Genomic DNA, 17,852 nt, shown 5'->3' on the forward strand with positions numbered 1-17,852 from the left:
GGTTGATATATAAATCCCAATCAGTAAATTCTACTGCTATGTTTCTACAATTTCATTTAGTAACATTTCCTAACATTGAATGCAGAGGTGATTTATATTTTTTAATAGTTTAATTAAACCTATTTGGACATTTGAATAATTTTCTGTTTGTTTTTAATTGTCTGTTTGTTTTTTCAATAAACTTTTCAGGTTAATTTAATTGGAAAGAAATTGTGTTTGTTAATATAACACCATACTGTTTATTTTTTTATTACCCAGTGCGGAAAATAAAAATCATCTGACTGTTTTTCTTAAAGGTCGGGTTTGCTAAAGGGGAAGATATATATTGCATATTTTTGTGATGTAATATAAATATTCTAATATCCATTAACTAGATAAAACAAACAACCCCCCCTTTCATTTTTGTCAAGATGACAGTAAATATAATAAATAAAATATGTATTTTATTTTTCTAAATGTAAAAATTTGTTTGATACATAATATTTTATTGATTTCAGTTAAAGAGTATTAAAGGAATAAAGGCAAAATATTAAGGAACCCCTAGAGAACTTTAGCCAAGATATTCCTTATAAGCCACCATCTGGCTGAAGGATCATAACAAATCAACCAGTGATGCAGATTATAATAATGTGGAGTAAAAGATCCCCTTCACTATTTTATTTGGATGAAAACATGAAACAACAACTGTAAAAAGCTGTAAAAACCTTGAAACTGGGACAAAAGTGCTGGTTATACTCCTGCAGCAGTGTGTTACAGGTATGACGCAGATATTTTTAATTTATGCCCAATTTTTAAGCCTGGTCTGCGCTATGTTGTTTCATGCCAAAACACAAGAGGGGCAACCATGAACTAGCTGTGGGTTTAGATATGTCCTGAGGCGGTGAGGAAGTGGAAAGACGCAAGGGACAAGTTTGTCCGACAAAGGAGGGACATGAGGGCGAAAAAGAGCGGGGATCCAGGTGGAAAAAGGGTCCCAGCGTTCTCGCGCACCTCATTCTTTTAGCTGGTCCATCTTCCTTTTTGAAAAAAAAAACAAGCCGGTAAGGTAACAAAAAAGAAATACACATAGGGCCGGATCTATCAAAGGTTTGCGTGTATAAAAACGTGAGCTATTTCACTGCGCACGCTAAAAAATGTACAAACTGATCTATCAACAGCGTGCTAAAAGGATTTGGTCTTTAAAACGTGCTAAATAGCGCCTCTTATCCATTCAGTACGTTTTCTGCAATGAATATGCAATGTGGGGCGTTTACACGCAAAAGTGTGTCTTGTGGGAGGAGAACATGTAAATATATTAATTTAGCACTCGCAAAGTGATTTATCAAACCTGAAAGCAATTTTTCTAACGGTATCTGACTCTATATTTAACACGTTTCAAAAGAAGGTGCAAATGGTCTGTATGCGTAATTGCGCACACATGGCAGCGGTTATTGTCGCAAGAAGGAGACATCGAAATGAAGCAAGGAGACGGAGAGAAAGCATTTTTTCACTCCGTGTGAATATTTTTGCAATGAACGAGGAAACGATCATCAAAACATATCGTTTATCCAGCATTGCCATTTTGGAGCTGTTGGGGGAACTTCGAATGGATTTGGAGCCAGCCACAAGGAGGACCCACGCAATACCAGATATCACAAAACTCCTTGCAACATTGCACTTTTTTGCATCTGGGTCATTCCAGCGTACGGTTGCAGCGAGAGCTGGGATCTCCCAATCTCATTTTTCAGAAGTGCTATCCGACATTCTAAATGCCATGTCGCCCTGACGCCCTACCGGAGAACTCCAACCTCCCCCCTGCGCCTGTGGCGCAACATGCCAATGCTGCGGGGATGCGTACGCGCAGTAATCTTATCCACAGTCACTTCTTGTGAGCCATTTGGTATGTGCATTTTTCTACAGGCCAATACAAAACACCTGTTTTTTTTTTTGTTTTTTTTATTGCAGTGAAGTAGAAATTCAGCCACATACCACATTAGGGAATAAAGGTTGCCAAAGTTTTATATATATATATATATATATATATATATATATATATATATATATATATATATATATATATATATATATATTTTTTTTTTTTTTTATTTTTTTTTTTTGGGAGGGGGTGGGGGTGTCACTGTAAGATTTAAATTTATTAATGCACTAGTTTGTACAAACTACAAACTACTTTGCCGCAAACCACAAAACGCGCAAAACCATCATTTAAATAGGGCGTCTCCAACAGTTTTGCACCTGCCACCAGTTACGCAATCTCTCTTGTTAAATCACCCGCAAACCATGGTTACGCCCCTCGCGCAAAATTCCAGTTTGCGAGCGCAAATTACTGCACGCAAAATTGGATCTTGATAAATCCGGCCCATAGTGTAGAGCGGATGTAGATTTGACCAATCAGAGGCCTCCTGTTTTCGGTGGACTACAACTTTGGTAAGGTGCACCAGAGTGTCTGCGGAAGGGGTGGGGACATGTCTGCCTTCACTGCAACACACACGCAGACAAGCTGCTTTCCGAGTATAAACCAGCCTTAAGTTTGGTCTTACAGCCAGTCTGCAGCTCATAATATACACCCAAAGCTACAGTTAAAAATACATTCACATTATAATGGTCTACATAAAGTCCTGTTTTAAATCAAATTTGTGAATTTGCATCTAAGCCGGGCTGCTTAGTGGGGCAGTGGGTAGCACTGCTGCCTTGCAGCAAGAAGGTTCTGGGTTCAATTCCTGGCTTGTTTGCATGTTCTCTCTGAGCATGCGTGGGTTCTCTCTGGGTACTCTGGCTTCCTCTCACAGTCCAAAAACATGACTGTAAGGTTAATTGGCTTCCCTTAAATCCTCCTTAGGTGTGAGTGTGTGAGTGAATGGTTGTTTGTCTCTGTGTTGCCCTGCGATGGACTGGCGATCTGTCCAGGGTGTACCCTGCCTCTCGCCCATTGACAGCTGGAGATAGGCGACCCCACTTGGGACAAGCGTGTTAGATAATGGATGGATGGATGCATCAAAGCTTCCAGGTTCCTGTTCTAAGAGGTAATCTGCCCAGGTTGACTGAGCTTCACTTGTTCTGCATAGACTGATGGAATAATTAACTCCAAAAAAGTATAAAAGCATGCAGTATTAATTTATTTGAAAAAATGTTCCCGTCCCTTTACAGCTATTAACTACTTTGGATTTTATCAAAATAAAATATTTAGTATTTTTGGTTGCAACATGACAAAAGGGTGTCAATACTTTAGCAACCTCCTCCTGTGACTCATTTTCTGCGTAATGTTTAGCTACTTTGAAGCTCGTATCATATCTTCAACCTGTCAGAACATCCAGAATCCAGATGAGGTGGAAATATATCAGAGCTCAGTCATGACAAGACATTTTATCACCTAAGTCTTCACACACCTCCTCCATCCACAGGGATCGAAAGCAATTATAGTCAAAGTGGTGATCCGATAAGGTAGCGCTTACTGCGTCTGAAGTGAGGCGGGTTATCGTTTACGTCGGTCAGCTTCACAGTGACGGTCGTGGTACCCGTCAACCCACCCATATGCCCGCCCATGTCTTTCGCCTGGAGGACCACCAGATATTCATCCTGCGTCTCTCTGTCCATATCAGGTACCGCGGTCCGTAGGATGCCTGGTGGAGAGGAAAGCGGGGAGCACAACAAAACTCACAACAGCTCCAGATTTCACAGTGACACGCCGTCTCCTCACATTAGCATCAAAGCGAGTCATACATTTTAAAATGAGGATATTTCCAACCATGTGACTCCAGGCCACCACTCTTTCTAAACTGACTCTAGTCAGAAAAAGCATCTAGTTTTCTGCTGAACATATGGTGAGAACGGATAAAACATAGCATACGATGAGGATTAACGGTGTGGAGTTTTACCATCAGCTCTAAATTCAGGTGATGCTTGCTCAATATAAGGGTAGGAACCAACCTGTTTGAGGGTCCACTGAGAAAAACTCCTGGCCCTGTAATATCCCATAAACCAGACGGGCACTGTTTCCATATGCTGGATCATCTGCGTCTACGGCTGTGACCTGGATTATGGATGTGCCTGTGAAACACAAGAGGAATAAACAGAAGCAAACAGAGCATCTCACAAAATTAAGCTATAATTATTATTAGATCCTTAATGATTCCTTTGAGTATTCAGTGGTTAAATCCGTTAGGCTAAATGGATAATGCAATTCCTCCTGCCTCTCTGTGCTCACAAAATGTTCTAAATGTCATCTTGATCTTATGCTTGAAGCCAAATGTTTAACCCAACTGTGTTAAAAATATGTCAAATGCAAACTACATTCTACAGAGTACTTTGCAGAAATCTTAAACCAATTTGTTTATATTTAGCCTCTAAAAAACAGAATTTCTTGTAATCTGGTAGAGTAGTGATGATGAACGGCTGCCCAGGCTTTCTGGAAGTTGTCCAAAGCTTTGTTTCAGACTTTTTTATAGAGATTTTTCCTCATTTTCAGTCGAGTTTATTGCTTTATAGGCCCCTTAACGTTGATTTAAGGGTCATGCTTGCATCAACAGCTCAAAAACACAAAGAATGAGCCACTGTTATTATTTAATTAATCCACCACAAAGAGGCTGTTGGCAAAATTCCCCCAGCAGAAATTCTTTACTGGGAACTAAGGATTAGTTAGATAAATATCAACAAAATATCTGCATGATATTATTTGTACAGTGGCTACAGAGGCTACATGGAATGAAGTGGTAATCCCAATCTCATTGTGTGCAGGGGATGAAGGACTTCCACCCTGGTGTTCCTAAATCCTGCTCTGTTAATCAACGGGACATTTGATCAATGAAAAGAAATGGGTTCAGAATTATTCTCAATACTAGAAATGCTTCTGTTTGTCTCTCTGCACCACTCTGTATGCCCCGCCCCATTATGTGTTGCACTATTCTCCTCTTCAGAAGGAATATATGTGGTACAGTGAAATAGAAAAAACTATTGAATTTATAGAAATCACTGGATATAATAAATTTAGGGACCTCGTTATTTTATACTTCACATTTACTAAAAAAAGGCCTGAAGATGTTGAAATAATCCCCTTTGTAAAATGTACTTTATATTTTATTAAGAATTTTATTCTGTCCATCAACCTTTAATCAAAGTTCCATGTAACAACCATAAGTACATAAAAAAACACTCAATGAAGAACTTCCTTCAAAGTTTAACACACAGTCAGGCAGAATCTGGCTGTTAATTAGTTTCCTTTTGTACTAAATATGTCTTATTTGAAATATCAGAGAAGGTTGTCAAGCAGCAAAAGCCTCTTGGCTTGTTGTTGATGTGTTGAATCTGTGCTCTATTGATGATAGCTTTCACGCTGTGAACGAGCCTTAATAAAGGCTTAGATACTCAGGGTTAATTTAACGTATTGATATCAGCTATTCTGGAACCAAAACAACAGAGTTTCCCCAATTCTGATGGGGTTTTGTAGCCTCGTGAGACCATCCTGATCTCGCGAGCTTTCAAGGTTTCACTCGCAGATCAGTCTGGCTACTTTCCGTTAAAGAAAATTTGGAGCCGTTCACCAAACGAACGTCCAATCAGCGTTGGCTTTGAGGCGGGTTGAGGTGTGACGCAACGAGAAGCGCGACAGTTCAGTCTAAAGAACATGGCGGCTTCAGCCGATGAAACTAGCGTTAGCGTGGCTATCGAGCAAGTTTTATCGGAATTACAGAGTATTTCTTCACTGAAAAAAAGAGCAAAACACTGCTCTGGAGGCTTTTCTCAGAGGAAAAGATGTTTTTGCTCTTCTCCCGACTGGTTTCGGTAAGAGTAGCCTGGCTGTTAGTACGTCATATGCTTCGTTGATCTGATTGGTTTATTTGGCCCGTCTATCACCAACATAGGCCAATCAGCTAACCAGTATTTTCGCTCCTTCCCAAAATTACTTCAACGGAAGGTTTCCAGATGGATATGCGGAGCAAATCCATCTGGCGGAGTCAGGTTAGGGGTTTTGTTGAGTTAACTCAAAATTCATATTAAGGTATTTTGAATAACCACCCTCATTAGCTGGCATTAGTAAACTTTACAGTGGATATTCAAGATCTAATAATTGTTTTATACTTTAAATTTAATTTAGCTGATTTTTGGTTGTAATATGTTTTGCTTTACATCTTTAAACCAGAGTTCGATCTTAAAGACTCCAATTGGGCTCATTATAAGTCTGTCTGTCAGGCTAAAAATCCCCCCAAAAGAACTCATCAAAAGAAGCACATGGTTTTTCTAACAATATGGCTTGAAATGATAGGTAATAATGTTCAGCATCCAGTATGGCTATTTGAGGTCCATATTAATCCTCTTCACAAACTGCTTCCATGCATTTTAAAGCAGCTCTGTTCCTACATACAGCTCAAACATTTCGCTGCAATCAATAATACATATAAATGGAGGAAGTAGTGTAAAAACAAGAAAAACACAACAGAGAGCACTCGGATCGGATGCCTCATGTGATGTCAACAAGAAAGCTTGTTTTGGCAAAGAGAGATTCTTTACTGATTAAAGATAAAATCACAAAAAAATAGGAGAACAACTAGAAATACTGTCAAGTACAACAGAGTATTATGGCCAGGCTAGAGATTTTTATTTTTTATGTTGAGAATAAAGTTGTAACATTACAAAAAAATAAAGTCATAACATTACGAATAGAAAAGGACCTGTTGTTCTGAGGGTAAAAAAAAACTGTGTCTAAAATGAGTCACACAAAATTTTGCAGAAACCACAGCTCAGAACGAAAAGACAGACAGGTCCTTCCATTCCCGTTAGTCTAACTACTATCTAGCTAGATTAATAACTAGATTAATCTAGCTCCTTCTAACTGAAAGTAGGCTGTTAGTCAAAAAATCTTGTACAGAACTTTAGATATTCTCAGAAAAGTTAAATTAGGTTACCTTAAAATTGACAGCTGGTCTGATTTTCAGTGCAGGACTAAATATCTGACTAAAATATCAGCTCCACTGACCGTTAAAAAGCTTGGGCTCTTCAAAAGGAATACATGATGAATTCTAATGATATTATTGATCCCAGTTTTTATAAACATTTTAACATTTTTACTGAGGATAGCATGTTGAAAAACTATTCACACTAATTGGCACCTTTAGCCTACCTTAAAATTCACCTTCTATTGCTGCAGCAAATCTAATTAAGACATGAGAAAAATCCTTGACTTTATTTCCAGTCTGCTTAAATAGTTCATATATATAAGTTTTATATATAATATATATATATATTACAAAAGCAATAAAATGAACAATATAAGCTGTTTCTGTAGTTACTTAGGTAACAATGGGTTACTTCTGTAAACCATTGGTCAACATTGGCCAGTTGGTCTGATACCTATTGTTGTTAACTATTGTTCTCCATTTTAGTAATGGCACTTGATCTTTTTCTAACATTCTTTGGTCCAATATATGTAATAAAAGCAGGTATGATTCATGCTAATATCATATCGGGTCCATATCAGTTTCGGTTGATCCTCAAAACTTCCATATCGGTATTGAATCGGAAATAAAAAGTTGTATTGAGACTTCTATCATTAAGACTGTAGAGTGTCTCATTAATAATTCAAGACTTTTCAGTTCTTTTGGGATTTAAGCATTAAATAATACAGAGATCCACTTTTGGGTCCTCCTGAAAATGGGAAATACAAGTAAACATGCCATACAAGTAAGATAGATATATGTTGATTTTTCACTGTACAGAATATGAGTGGGACTTAGCAGCTAACCACTTAACCATGGCCAGACATGCAGAGCAATAATCAAAAGGTGAAAAGCAACAACTGAAAATTAATTTAGAAAGAGGAATATCAATTTTAAACAAATTATTTAACTGTTTTATATTTCAATTCCCTTTCAATTCTTCTGGAAAAAGTCTTTCTGGTTTTAACAGAAACTAAATAAAAAGTACAATTTATCTTTTTGTGAGATTTCGGGGTCTTTGAGGTAGGGAGATCTCTTTGCCATCACCCTTAACTTTAGTTTTTTTTTCAACAGATTCTCAACAGCTTTGAGAAAAATGAATAAAACAAAAATGTAAGTTAAATGTTAATCTTCAAGCTGTGATTTTAAGTTTTGTCTAAACTGTAGGTATACAGTGGACTTAATCATTTGCAAACTGCCAGCAGCTGGTTGAAATAATGCTTCTGCACATTTTTGTTTTGTATCAGCTATTCTTTTTTAAAGAAAATAAAATAAATCCAGTCCAATCCAGTGTGATAGAAGATAAATTAATAAAAGACCTGTTTTGTGTATTATTTAAAAAAAAAGAAAGGGCCCCGACAGCAAAGTTAAATTTGTTTAAAATTGATACTCCTTTTTCTAAATTAATTTTCAGTTGTTGCTTTTCACCTTTTGATTATTGCTCTGCATGTCTGGCCATGGTTAAGTGGTTAGCTGCTAAGTCCCACTCATATTCTGGACAGTGAAAAATCAATATATATCTATCTTACTTGTATGGCATGTTTACTTGTATTTCCCATTTTCAGGAGGACCCAAAAGTGGATCTCTGTATTATTTAATGCTTAAATACCAAAAGAACTGAAAAGTCTTAAATTATTAATGAGACACTCCACAGTCTTAATGATAGAAGTCTCAATACAACTTTTTATTTCCGATTCAATACCGATATGGAAGTTTTGAGGATCAACCGAAACTGATATGGACCCGATATGATATTAGCATGATTCGTACCTGCTTTTATTACATGTATTGGACCATAGCATGTTAGAAAATGATCAAGTGCCATTACTAAAATGGAGAACAATAGTTAACAACAATAGGTATCAGACCAACTGGCCAATGTTGACCAATGGTTTACAGAAGTAACCCATTGTTACCTAAGTAACTACAGAAACAGCTTATATTGTTCATTTTATTGATTTTGTAAAATAAACACCTACATTTTAAGTAGTTATATTTCAAATGTGCTAGTCTTGTGATTTAAAGCACATTGTCCTTTTTTTTTTTTACTGCATTTGATAATTTTCTGTGGTTTATATTTTATTGTTCAAGTTTGAAAAAAGGTTGGGTTTAATTGGGGGGTGCAAAACCTTTCTTGTAAGCCAAAGTGGGGCCCAGCAAGGTTTGGGAACCACTAGTGTAAGTGATCATTTCTTAGTGATGCAGGAAATTTCTTTTCTTTTTCTCTCTCTGATCACTGCAGACATACACAGCAAAAATGATCTATAAATAAATAATTAAGTGTATTTACCTTTAATTTGAGTAGGTAAATATGATGATTTGCCAATGAAATTGGTATCTTTTCTCTAAAATAAGATAAGTAGATAATATGAACTTATAAGACAAATAAGACAATGCAATTGTTCTGTAAAAGTTGAAAAAAAATATCCACTGGACTTGGTTTCCAAGATTTGAAGACGTTTCGCCGCCTCTCCAGGAAGCTTTCTCAATTCAAATGTCTGGATCCGCAGTGAGTTTGAGTCTTATATAGACAAGGCCTTGTATTCCTTGGAAACATGCAAATGGAAACCGATGAATGGGTGGAATGGAAGCAAACGACCCACCCATCGGTTACCATTTGCATGTTTATATATATGACAAAATCAATAAAATGAACAATATAAGCTGTTTCTGTAGTTACTTAGGTAACCAATGGGTTACTTCTGTAAACCATTGGTTAACATTGGCCAGTTGGTCTGATACCTATTGTTGTTGACTATTGTTCTCCATTTTAGTAACTTCACTTGATCATTTTCTAACATTCTATGGTCCAATACATGTAATAAAAGCAGGGCCTTGTATTGCTTGGAAACATGCAAATGGTAACCGATGAGTGGGTCGTTTGCTTCCATTCCACCCATTCATCGGTTACCATTTGCATGTTTCCAAGCAATACAAGGCCTTGTCTATATAAGACTCAACTCACTGCGGATCCAGACATTTGAATTGAAAAAGCTTCCTAGAGAGGCGGCGAAACGTCTTCAAATCTAGGAAACCAAGTCCAGTGGATATTTTTTTTCAACTTTTACGGAACAATTGCATTGTCTTATTTCAAGTTCATATTATCTACTTATCTTATTCTAAGAGAAAAGATACTAATTTCATTGGCAAATCATCATATTTACCTACTCAAATTAAGGGTGAATATACTTAATTTGACCTGGATGACTGAGAAACTTCATCAGCACACTGCAATAGTTTTTTCTCATTTTAAATGTAAATTGTCTTGTTCCATTGGCAAAGTGTCTCACTTTCGTCCTCAATTAGAGAAAATGCAGTTATTTAAAGTAAAAATTACTTAATTAGATTTCCATTTTTTGCAGTGTACTGACCAAAACATCAGCGAGAGAAGAGGAGACTTAGTATTTCTGACAGAGTCAGTGTTGCTTTCCTGGCTGCCTCTACTGGAATCCATCGAGAAAATGTGCTGACCTCCCAACAGGACAACGCCTGTGACATTATAAACCCACCAATGATTCAGGCACCAGTATCACTTTTCTGCCCCTTCGGCGCCGTACCTATGTTGGCCATCTCTGGCACCATGGCAACGTAAGGCTCACTGGGGAAGACAGGCGGGTTGTCATTGATGTCCTGTACTCTGATGATGAACTCCGAGGAGGGCTCCAGGGCACGGCCGGTCTCCCGGTCTGTGGCCGTCGCTATGAGACGATATTCGTCTTTCTCCTCTCTGTCCAGAGACTTGGTAACGTGGATGTTCCCTGTGTTGCCGTCAATAACAAACACAGAGCCGACTCCCTCCCCCTCCAGCATGTATTTGGTGCGCCCGTCCCCTCTGTCCATATCTGTGTGCAGCTGGAAAATTAAACAAAAAACAGACAACAATCCCAACAACACCTTCAGGCAAGATCCATCAGGGGTTGCTGATGCAGGTATCACTCATTAACACCCACTTATTTATTTGGCATGCAAAAGCAATTCCAGACTGTGTGAATGGGTAAATCGTGTCTAGATGAGATGCCCTCTGTGAATCTGAGAGGAATGGCACCAGGTGTGGAACATACATATGGGACCAGAGTGAGTACTGACGCATGCAGCTAATTAACTCACTGGACCAAACATGCCACTGGGGGGTTCGTTGAGAGGAAAATCAACACTGATGCGGACAGAGGCCCAGCAAATGTCATGTATGTATAATCACAGACACATCCTGCAAATGCAGGCAGTATCCATCCGTAAAATCTTTCAGTCCTTTCTACCCATCTGTCTCTTTCTTGTCCTGCTTCTCCAACCATCTGCCCAGCGCTGCCTCCACCCTATAAAGCACCTTTTCCCCCTCTTGTTTCCTCTCCTCTTTTCATCAAGTAACCTCGCTTACAAGATTGCCCATCTGTTCACATTTCTCAGGCCCCCTGCCCTTCATCTAACTCTGTTTATTTTCTCCCCTTCCCTTTTTTATTTCTCTCTTCTGTGCAAAATCTGAGTTTAGTGTTTAACGGCAGAGAGGATATTAGTGAGATATATAGATAGGTAAAAGGCCAAACACACAGAAATAGAAGAAATAGAGATTACTCAGCCTTCATCAAATCTAGCCTTCTGACCAGAGACTCTCACATCTCTCTGTCCTCAAGGCATATCTGCACATGTTCATAATCCACAAGGCTTAGTCACAACCTCGGCTGCAGACCCCAGATACTCGAAAGAACTAAAGCCTTGACTTCAAAATGCAGATGCAGAGCAGTTTCTCTTGAAATCTGAGTGCCAATTTTGCATATTTATTTCAAGCCTTTTTATTTGCTACCATGAAATGTGCCGATGCACAAAGAAGTAGACCTATCTTCCAGGGTACAATTAGTCAGTTTAAATTACAGCATCCTTCCTCGGTCTATCCAGACTATCTCAAGGGGTTTGGCAAAAGGTGTGTATGCTTTTTATGAGGCAACACAAAACCAAACAATACATGCAGTCTCATACAGCAAAGGAAAATGCATTTTTTAGAGTAGCCAGTTAGCCTAACATGCCTGTTTTTGGAGGAAGCTGAAATGCCAGATGAGAACCTATGCTTGCATTGGAAGAAAATGAAAAGACTGAGACTCAAACCCACAAGACAACAGTGCAAACAACTTCTCCACACTGTGGTCTAGGATGAATACATAGAATAGGAAAAAAAAAATACTCATTCCCCTTTTCCAGCTTTGTTATTGTCACCTTTTATTGAGATTAAGGGTAGTTTAAAAACCCAGAGTGGATTATTCCTCTCTAGTTTGAAGGGAAAATCATACATACCAGAAAAGCAAAGCATGCATGTAGGGCATGCATTTATTTAGATGAATCAATATTTTGTAGAACATCCTTTTGCTGCAATTACACCTGCCTTTGCTTTGAAAATAGCTCAACCTGATCAGATGACAAAGTTCCTGCAGAGATCAGTACTTCCTTTCCATAATTTAGCCAGTTCTTTAAAGTGATAATACCTATTCAGTTAATCATTTAAAAAAAATGTTTTATTTATTCTATGGAACATTTAATTATAGTTTTCAATTTAATGGCATGCTGAATATCTTAATCATGTCTAAGGTAAATAAATAAATGTTGAATTTGATAATTCCTCTGGAAACTCGCCTTCATGTATTTCATTATATTTTTTTGCTGGCCATACAGTGATTGTAGAAGCAATCTCATGACCCCACAATTGTTGCCTCACATCCCCCTACGAGTCCCAAATCCCACTTTGGAAACCCGTGCTCCGTGCTTTAGGCTTAACTATAATTTACTCTGTAGCCTCACAAAACATCTAGAATTATACTGACAATAAATCACACACAGGCGGAAGGGACTTCTGAATACAATGTGCTGCTTTGGATTTCTACAGCGGTATAAAGGTTATAAGACCTGGATAAAAATGTCAATTCCAATTTTACCATTTGTATTTGTCAGAAATTGGGTAAACATTGCATCATCCCCTTTCTATTTCCCATTTATGCATTGGATTTTGTGTGAGTCTACCACGTATAATCCCAAAAAACCACATTCAAGTTTGTCTTTGTAAGGCAACAAAACATGAAAAAAATCAAAGGGTCTGAATACTTTTTGACAAGTTATGCTCACATGAGATAAAGCATGCATAGTTGAGAGAGAAAACCAACATACGGATTATGTGAGGGTGGGGATTATATACTCTCGTAATGTTATATACACAACAACCAGCAAGATAAATGCTAGTTTCTTTATTCTTCCCTGCATCCACATCCTCTCCATCCTTTCTTCCTTAAAACTAGCTTTGATCCCACTCTTCACCACCAGAGACATCTTTGTTGAAGTCTGTGCCTCCCTTGCCTCCCCCCCTCCATTGCCTTCTACTTCCAAACCAGACCTCCTCTCTCCTCACTGTCTAATTGCTGGTTCAGTCCTGCTGCGCCTCAGCCAGCATGGAAAAACACTCTCACAGTGGGGAAGAAATGTATCCATCCCAGTCCAAATAAAGCAAGAAAAGGAGGGTACCATCTCCTTCTCTTAACCCCCTTTCTCCTTACTGTTGCTCCACACACACCTCCGGGTTTATTTCCGCTTCTTTAGGCAAACTTGATTCTTCTAACTGAGGTTGAGGCACCTGCGATTTGAGCTGCTAGTATCTCTCTTCACCTCATTTCATCTCTCTATTTCTGGAAAACAAAGTGAGCTGCTTTAGCGAGGTAAACCTTGCGCTTCCAATTCTTCCACACAGCAGCAGCATTTTATTACATGAATATTAAAATAAAGACAAAAGGCATGAGCGCCCCTTGTTACCGCTGATCGCTTTAACACCCCTCCCTGCTTGTATCAATAACAACTGGAGAGGGAAATTAAACATTTATGAGGCGTATACAGCTCTGGTAAGGATCCAATCTTGACTGTCACTATATGGTTTACTACGAGCTACAAAGTGGCTGGCAGCTTTCCCTGTTAGTCTTACAGCTGATGGAAGCCTGCTCCAGGTATTCTGAGGCTGCCAATAGCTGCATTAGAGAAGAGTTCCTCACTGTGAAATAATACAATCAAACCTGTGGGACTGGATGGTTCAGGTGTGCTCTGAGCTAAATCATCTGATAGCCGATGAAGGCTGCTGTTGTCGGCCATTGTCAGATTTGAAGGGTGTGATGTATTGAGCGGGGGTACAGCTCTTCTGATACAAGGGGTCTATCTGAGCTGCATTCCAGGAAAATAAAATGAGCAGAAAATACAAACAGCTATTTATTTTTCCTTTTTGATTTAATGCATCAGGCATTTTTACCACTGATTAGGATGGAGAAAATTCCAGAGGATAAACTTTTCAAAATAACCAGAGGCAAAGATTTGCTCCACTGCCAGTTTAAACTCCTTTTTATTTTCATGTGGCTAACGAACTGAACTAGAAAATGTGGCTTTCAGAATGGTGCTATGATTCTACTCCAATGTATGCTGGAGGTGAGAGGGATTACTTCTGGTGCTGCGATGAGGAAACCAGCACAGGATAGCATTTAGCCAATCTGATTTTTTTAAGAGAATTGTTTTGGAAGAGGGAGTTTATCCATTGGTTTCGGCTGCTTTGTAGTAGCAAAACATATACACTATATTGCCAAAAGTATTTGCTCACCTGCCTTGACTCACATATGAGCTTAAGTGACATCCCGTTCCTAATCCATAGGGTTCAATATGACGTCGGTCCACCCTTTGCAGCTAGAACAGCTTCAACTCTTCTGGGAAGGCTGTCCACAAGGTTTAGGAGTGTGTTTATGGGAATTTTTGACCATTCTTCCAGAAGCGCATTTGTGAGGTCGCACACTGATGTTGGACGAGAAGGCCTGGCTCTCAGTCTCCGCTCTAATTCATCCCAAAGGTGTTCTATCGGGTTGAGGTCAGGACTCTGTGCAGGCCAGTCAAGTTCATCCACACCAGACTCTGTCATCCATGTCTTTATGGACCTTGCTTTGTGCACTGGTGCACAGTCATGTTGGAAGAGGAAGGGGCCAGCTCCAAACTGTTCCCACAAAGTTGGGAGCATGGAATTGTCCAAAATGTCTTGGTATGCTGAAGCATTCAGAGTTCCTTTCACTGGAACTAAGGGGCCAAGCCCAGCTCCTGAAAAACAACCCCACACCATAATCCCCCCTCCACCAAACTTTACACTTGGCACAATGCAGTCAGACAAGTACCGTTCTCCTGGCAACCGCCAAACCCAGACCCGTCCATCAGATTGCCAGATGGAGAAGCGCGATTCGTCACTCCAGAGAACGCGTCTCCACTGCTCTAGAGTCCAGTGGCGGCGTGCTTTACACCACCGCATCCGACGGTTTGCATTGCACTTGGTGATGTATGGCTTGGATGCAGCTGCTCGACCATGGAAACCCATTCCATGAAGCTCTCTGCGCACTGTTCTTGAGCTAATCTGAAGGCCACATGAAGTTTGGAGGTCTGTAGTGATTGACTCTGCAGAAAGTTGGCGACCTCTTCGCACTATGCGCGTCAGCATCCGCTGACCCCGCTCCGTCAGTTTACGTGGCCTACCACTTCGTGGCTGAGTTGCTGTCGTTCCCAAACACTTCCATTTTCTTATAATACAGCTGACAGTTGACTGTGGAATATTTAGGAGCGAGGAAATTTCACGACTGGATTTGTTGCACAGGTGGCATCCTATCACAGTTCCACGCTGGAATTCACTGAGCTCCTGAGAGCGACCCATTCTTTCACAAATGTTTGTAAAAACAGTCTGCATGCCTAGGTGCTTGAATTTATACACCTGTGGCCATGGAAGTGATTGGAACACCTGATTCCAATAATTTGGATGGGTGAGCAAATACTTTTGGCAATATAGTGTAAATGTATGTTAATTTTAGTGTGCGTTGAAGTACAGAAGAGGATTACGGCCACTGAAAAAATAAAAACTTAACAGATTTTTTAATTTTAATTCAGTATATGAGAAAAAATCTGAATTCTGACTTTTTTCTCAGAATTCTGACTTTAATCTCACAATTGTGACTGAATTCCGACAGCTAACAAACATATTTGCATCAAGCCATAGCCATGTCTGTTTTAGAGACTAAACTAGCTCTCTTTTTAAATCACCTTCTGCTCTTCCAGTAATAAAATGGCATCACTGGGGGCTCCCCAGGCACGTAAAAAGTCGCCTAATTCTCTTCCTTCATGGTGCCAATCTAAATTAAGATTCAAATGTCTGAGATTAAAGTCAGAATTTTGAGATTAAAGTCTGACTTTTTTCCAATATTAAATTTAAATAATATTTAAAAATCAGTTAACATTTTTTTTCAGTGGCCCTAATCCTTTTCTGTATGGAAGCAAAGCTTCTTCCTCCCTCTTTTCATTTCTTTTTCTCATCACAGTAGCTAAGTTTAACTAGACATAACTAATCTCAATGACGGATCAGACTAAAAATGTGTCATGTAAACATGCCAATCAGAATATTCTAAACTGATTTGGTGGGATTGGAATAAAATTGTGATCCGACTGAGAGGTGCTCCATTTCGATTTACACTCTGATCTGCATACATATTCTTGTCAGGATCAAGTTATTCTAAAAGAGGCAACCAGAGCCAGCGTCAATGAGATATGTTTCTGCTCTGGCTAGATGCTATCAGAATGTTCTGAATTCTAGTCTATTAACTGCTTTATTTTGATAGATTATGTGCATATTGATCACAATCTATGTATCTATTTATTTTTTATCCAAATACATTTATATTAAAACTTTTTTGCATTTAGATAAAGTCAATGTTTCCATCACTTAAAGCGAGCAGAGTTTTCATCCATGATTTAGCCTCACTTAGGGTCTATCCACCTTCCAGTAAACAGAAAGCCTTTTCTGTCCATAGTGAAGAAAAGCATGCCTGAGGCATAATGCAGCCACCTCTGTATCTTCCCCGCCGGGAGACACACAGGTGTCTTCATGATGTGTTCAGGGTGTTGAAGCTTATGTAGTGCTTTTCAAATACATACCCAACAACATCTGCAAGGCTTCATGTGATTTTCTTTCAATGCTGGCTAATTTAGATTAGAATATATTTAATCAAATTCCACTCAAGAGGACTCTAATTAACAATTAGCTTTCTTCAGAGGGGAATTTGCTGCTTTTATTATATTTAGGGGAGTAGTAAATGGATTATAATCACAGTAATGCTTTGTGTTGGTTTATAACATAAAATCAGAATAAAACACATTAAAGTGTATTTTAGATGTCAGAATGTTGAACAGGTATGGTTGCCTTTTTGTATTTCCCCTTTAGCAGTAAAGGACAGTTAGGGTCAAACAAACCAAGTGACTATAGACACTAAATGCTGAGTAATCCTGAAAACTGTGACTGAATATAAAGTGCAGCTTTATTCAGTCTGGGGCTAAACCATGCAGAAAACTTGGGCCAGAACATATGCCTCTGAGGTTTAATATCTAGTTAAAGAATTTAATGTAAAGCACCAGCAAGCTGATCAGAAGAAGTACATCAAGTCAGTCACATCATGTTGACATTTCATGACTAACCTGGGGGGAATCAATGCCGTTTAAATAGAAACCTTTCACAGTCTGAGGCTTTAGTGTTTTGACAGCAATAACTTGGGGCCATTAAAAGCAAAGGCACTTCTACACTTTTCTTGCAACAATGCCTAAATGTAACATTTTAAGATAGAAAGCTGGTTTAGTATTTAGGGCTGCAACGAATTATTATTTTGCAAATCAATTAATCTGTTATTTTTTCGATTAATCTATTAATAAGCGAATAGAAAAAGGTTCCCTAAAGAAAACTTTTTTTGAAATTAAACCAACTGAAAATAGAGCTTTTCCACTTAAGGAGTTCAGGACAGAGCATATTGATAGTCATAAAACATTTTCTTGAATGCAAAATGCTTACATATTTTAGAGTCTCTACACTACAGTTAATGATTAATTGATTACTGTGGATGATTA

General features: G+C 38.7%; 1 protein-coding gene across 1 annotated transcript in view; it reads right to left on the reverse strand.

Moving 5' to 3' along the window:
* The window catches only part of LOC119777037 (cadherin-24), a 69,620-nt gene that overhangs the window by 32,257 nt on the left and 19,511 nt on the right, over positions 1–17,852 (reverse strand). Inside the window, exons 3-5 of the mRNA XM_038275776.1 lie at positions 10,484–10,778; positions 3,925–4,044; positions 3,450–3,617 (exon numbers count right to left, since the gene is read on the reverse strand). Coding sequence (XP_038131704.1) covers positions 3,450–3,617; positions 3,925–4,044; positions 10,484–10,778 — 583 coding nt within the window. The remainder of the gene's footprint in view (positions 1–3,449; positions 3,618–3,924; positions 4,045–10,483; positions 10,779–17,852) is intronic.

The sequence above is a fragment of the Cyprinodon tularosa genome, unplaced genomic scaffold (assembly GCF_016077235.1).
Source record: "Cyprinodon tularosa strain WSP-4 unplaced genomic scaffold, ASM1607723v1 ctg98, whole genome shotgun sequence".
Classification (NCBI taxonomy): domain Eukaryota; kingdom Metazoa; phylum Chordata; class Actinopteri; order Cyprinodontiformes; family Cyprinodontidae; genus Cyprinodon; species Cyprinodon tularosa.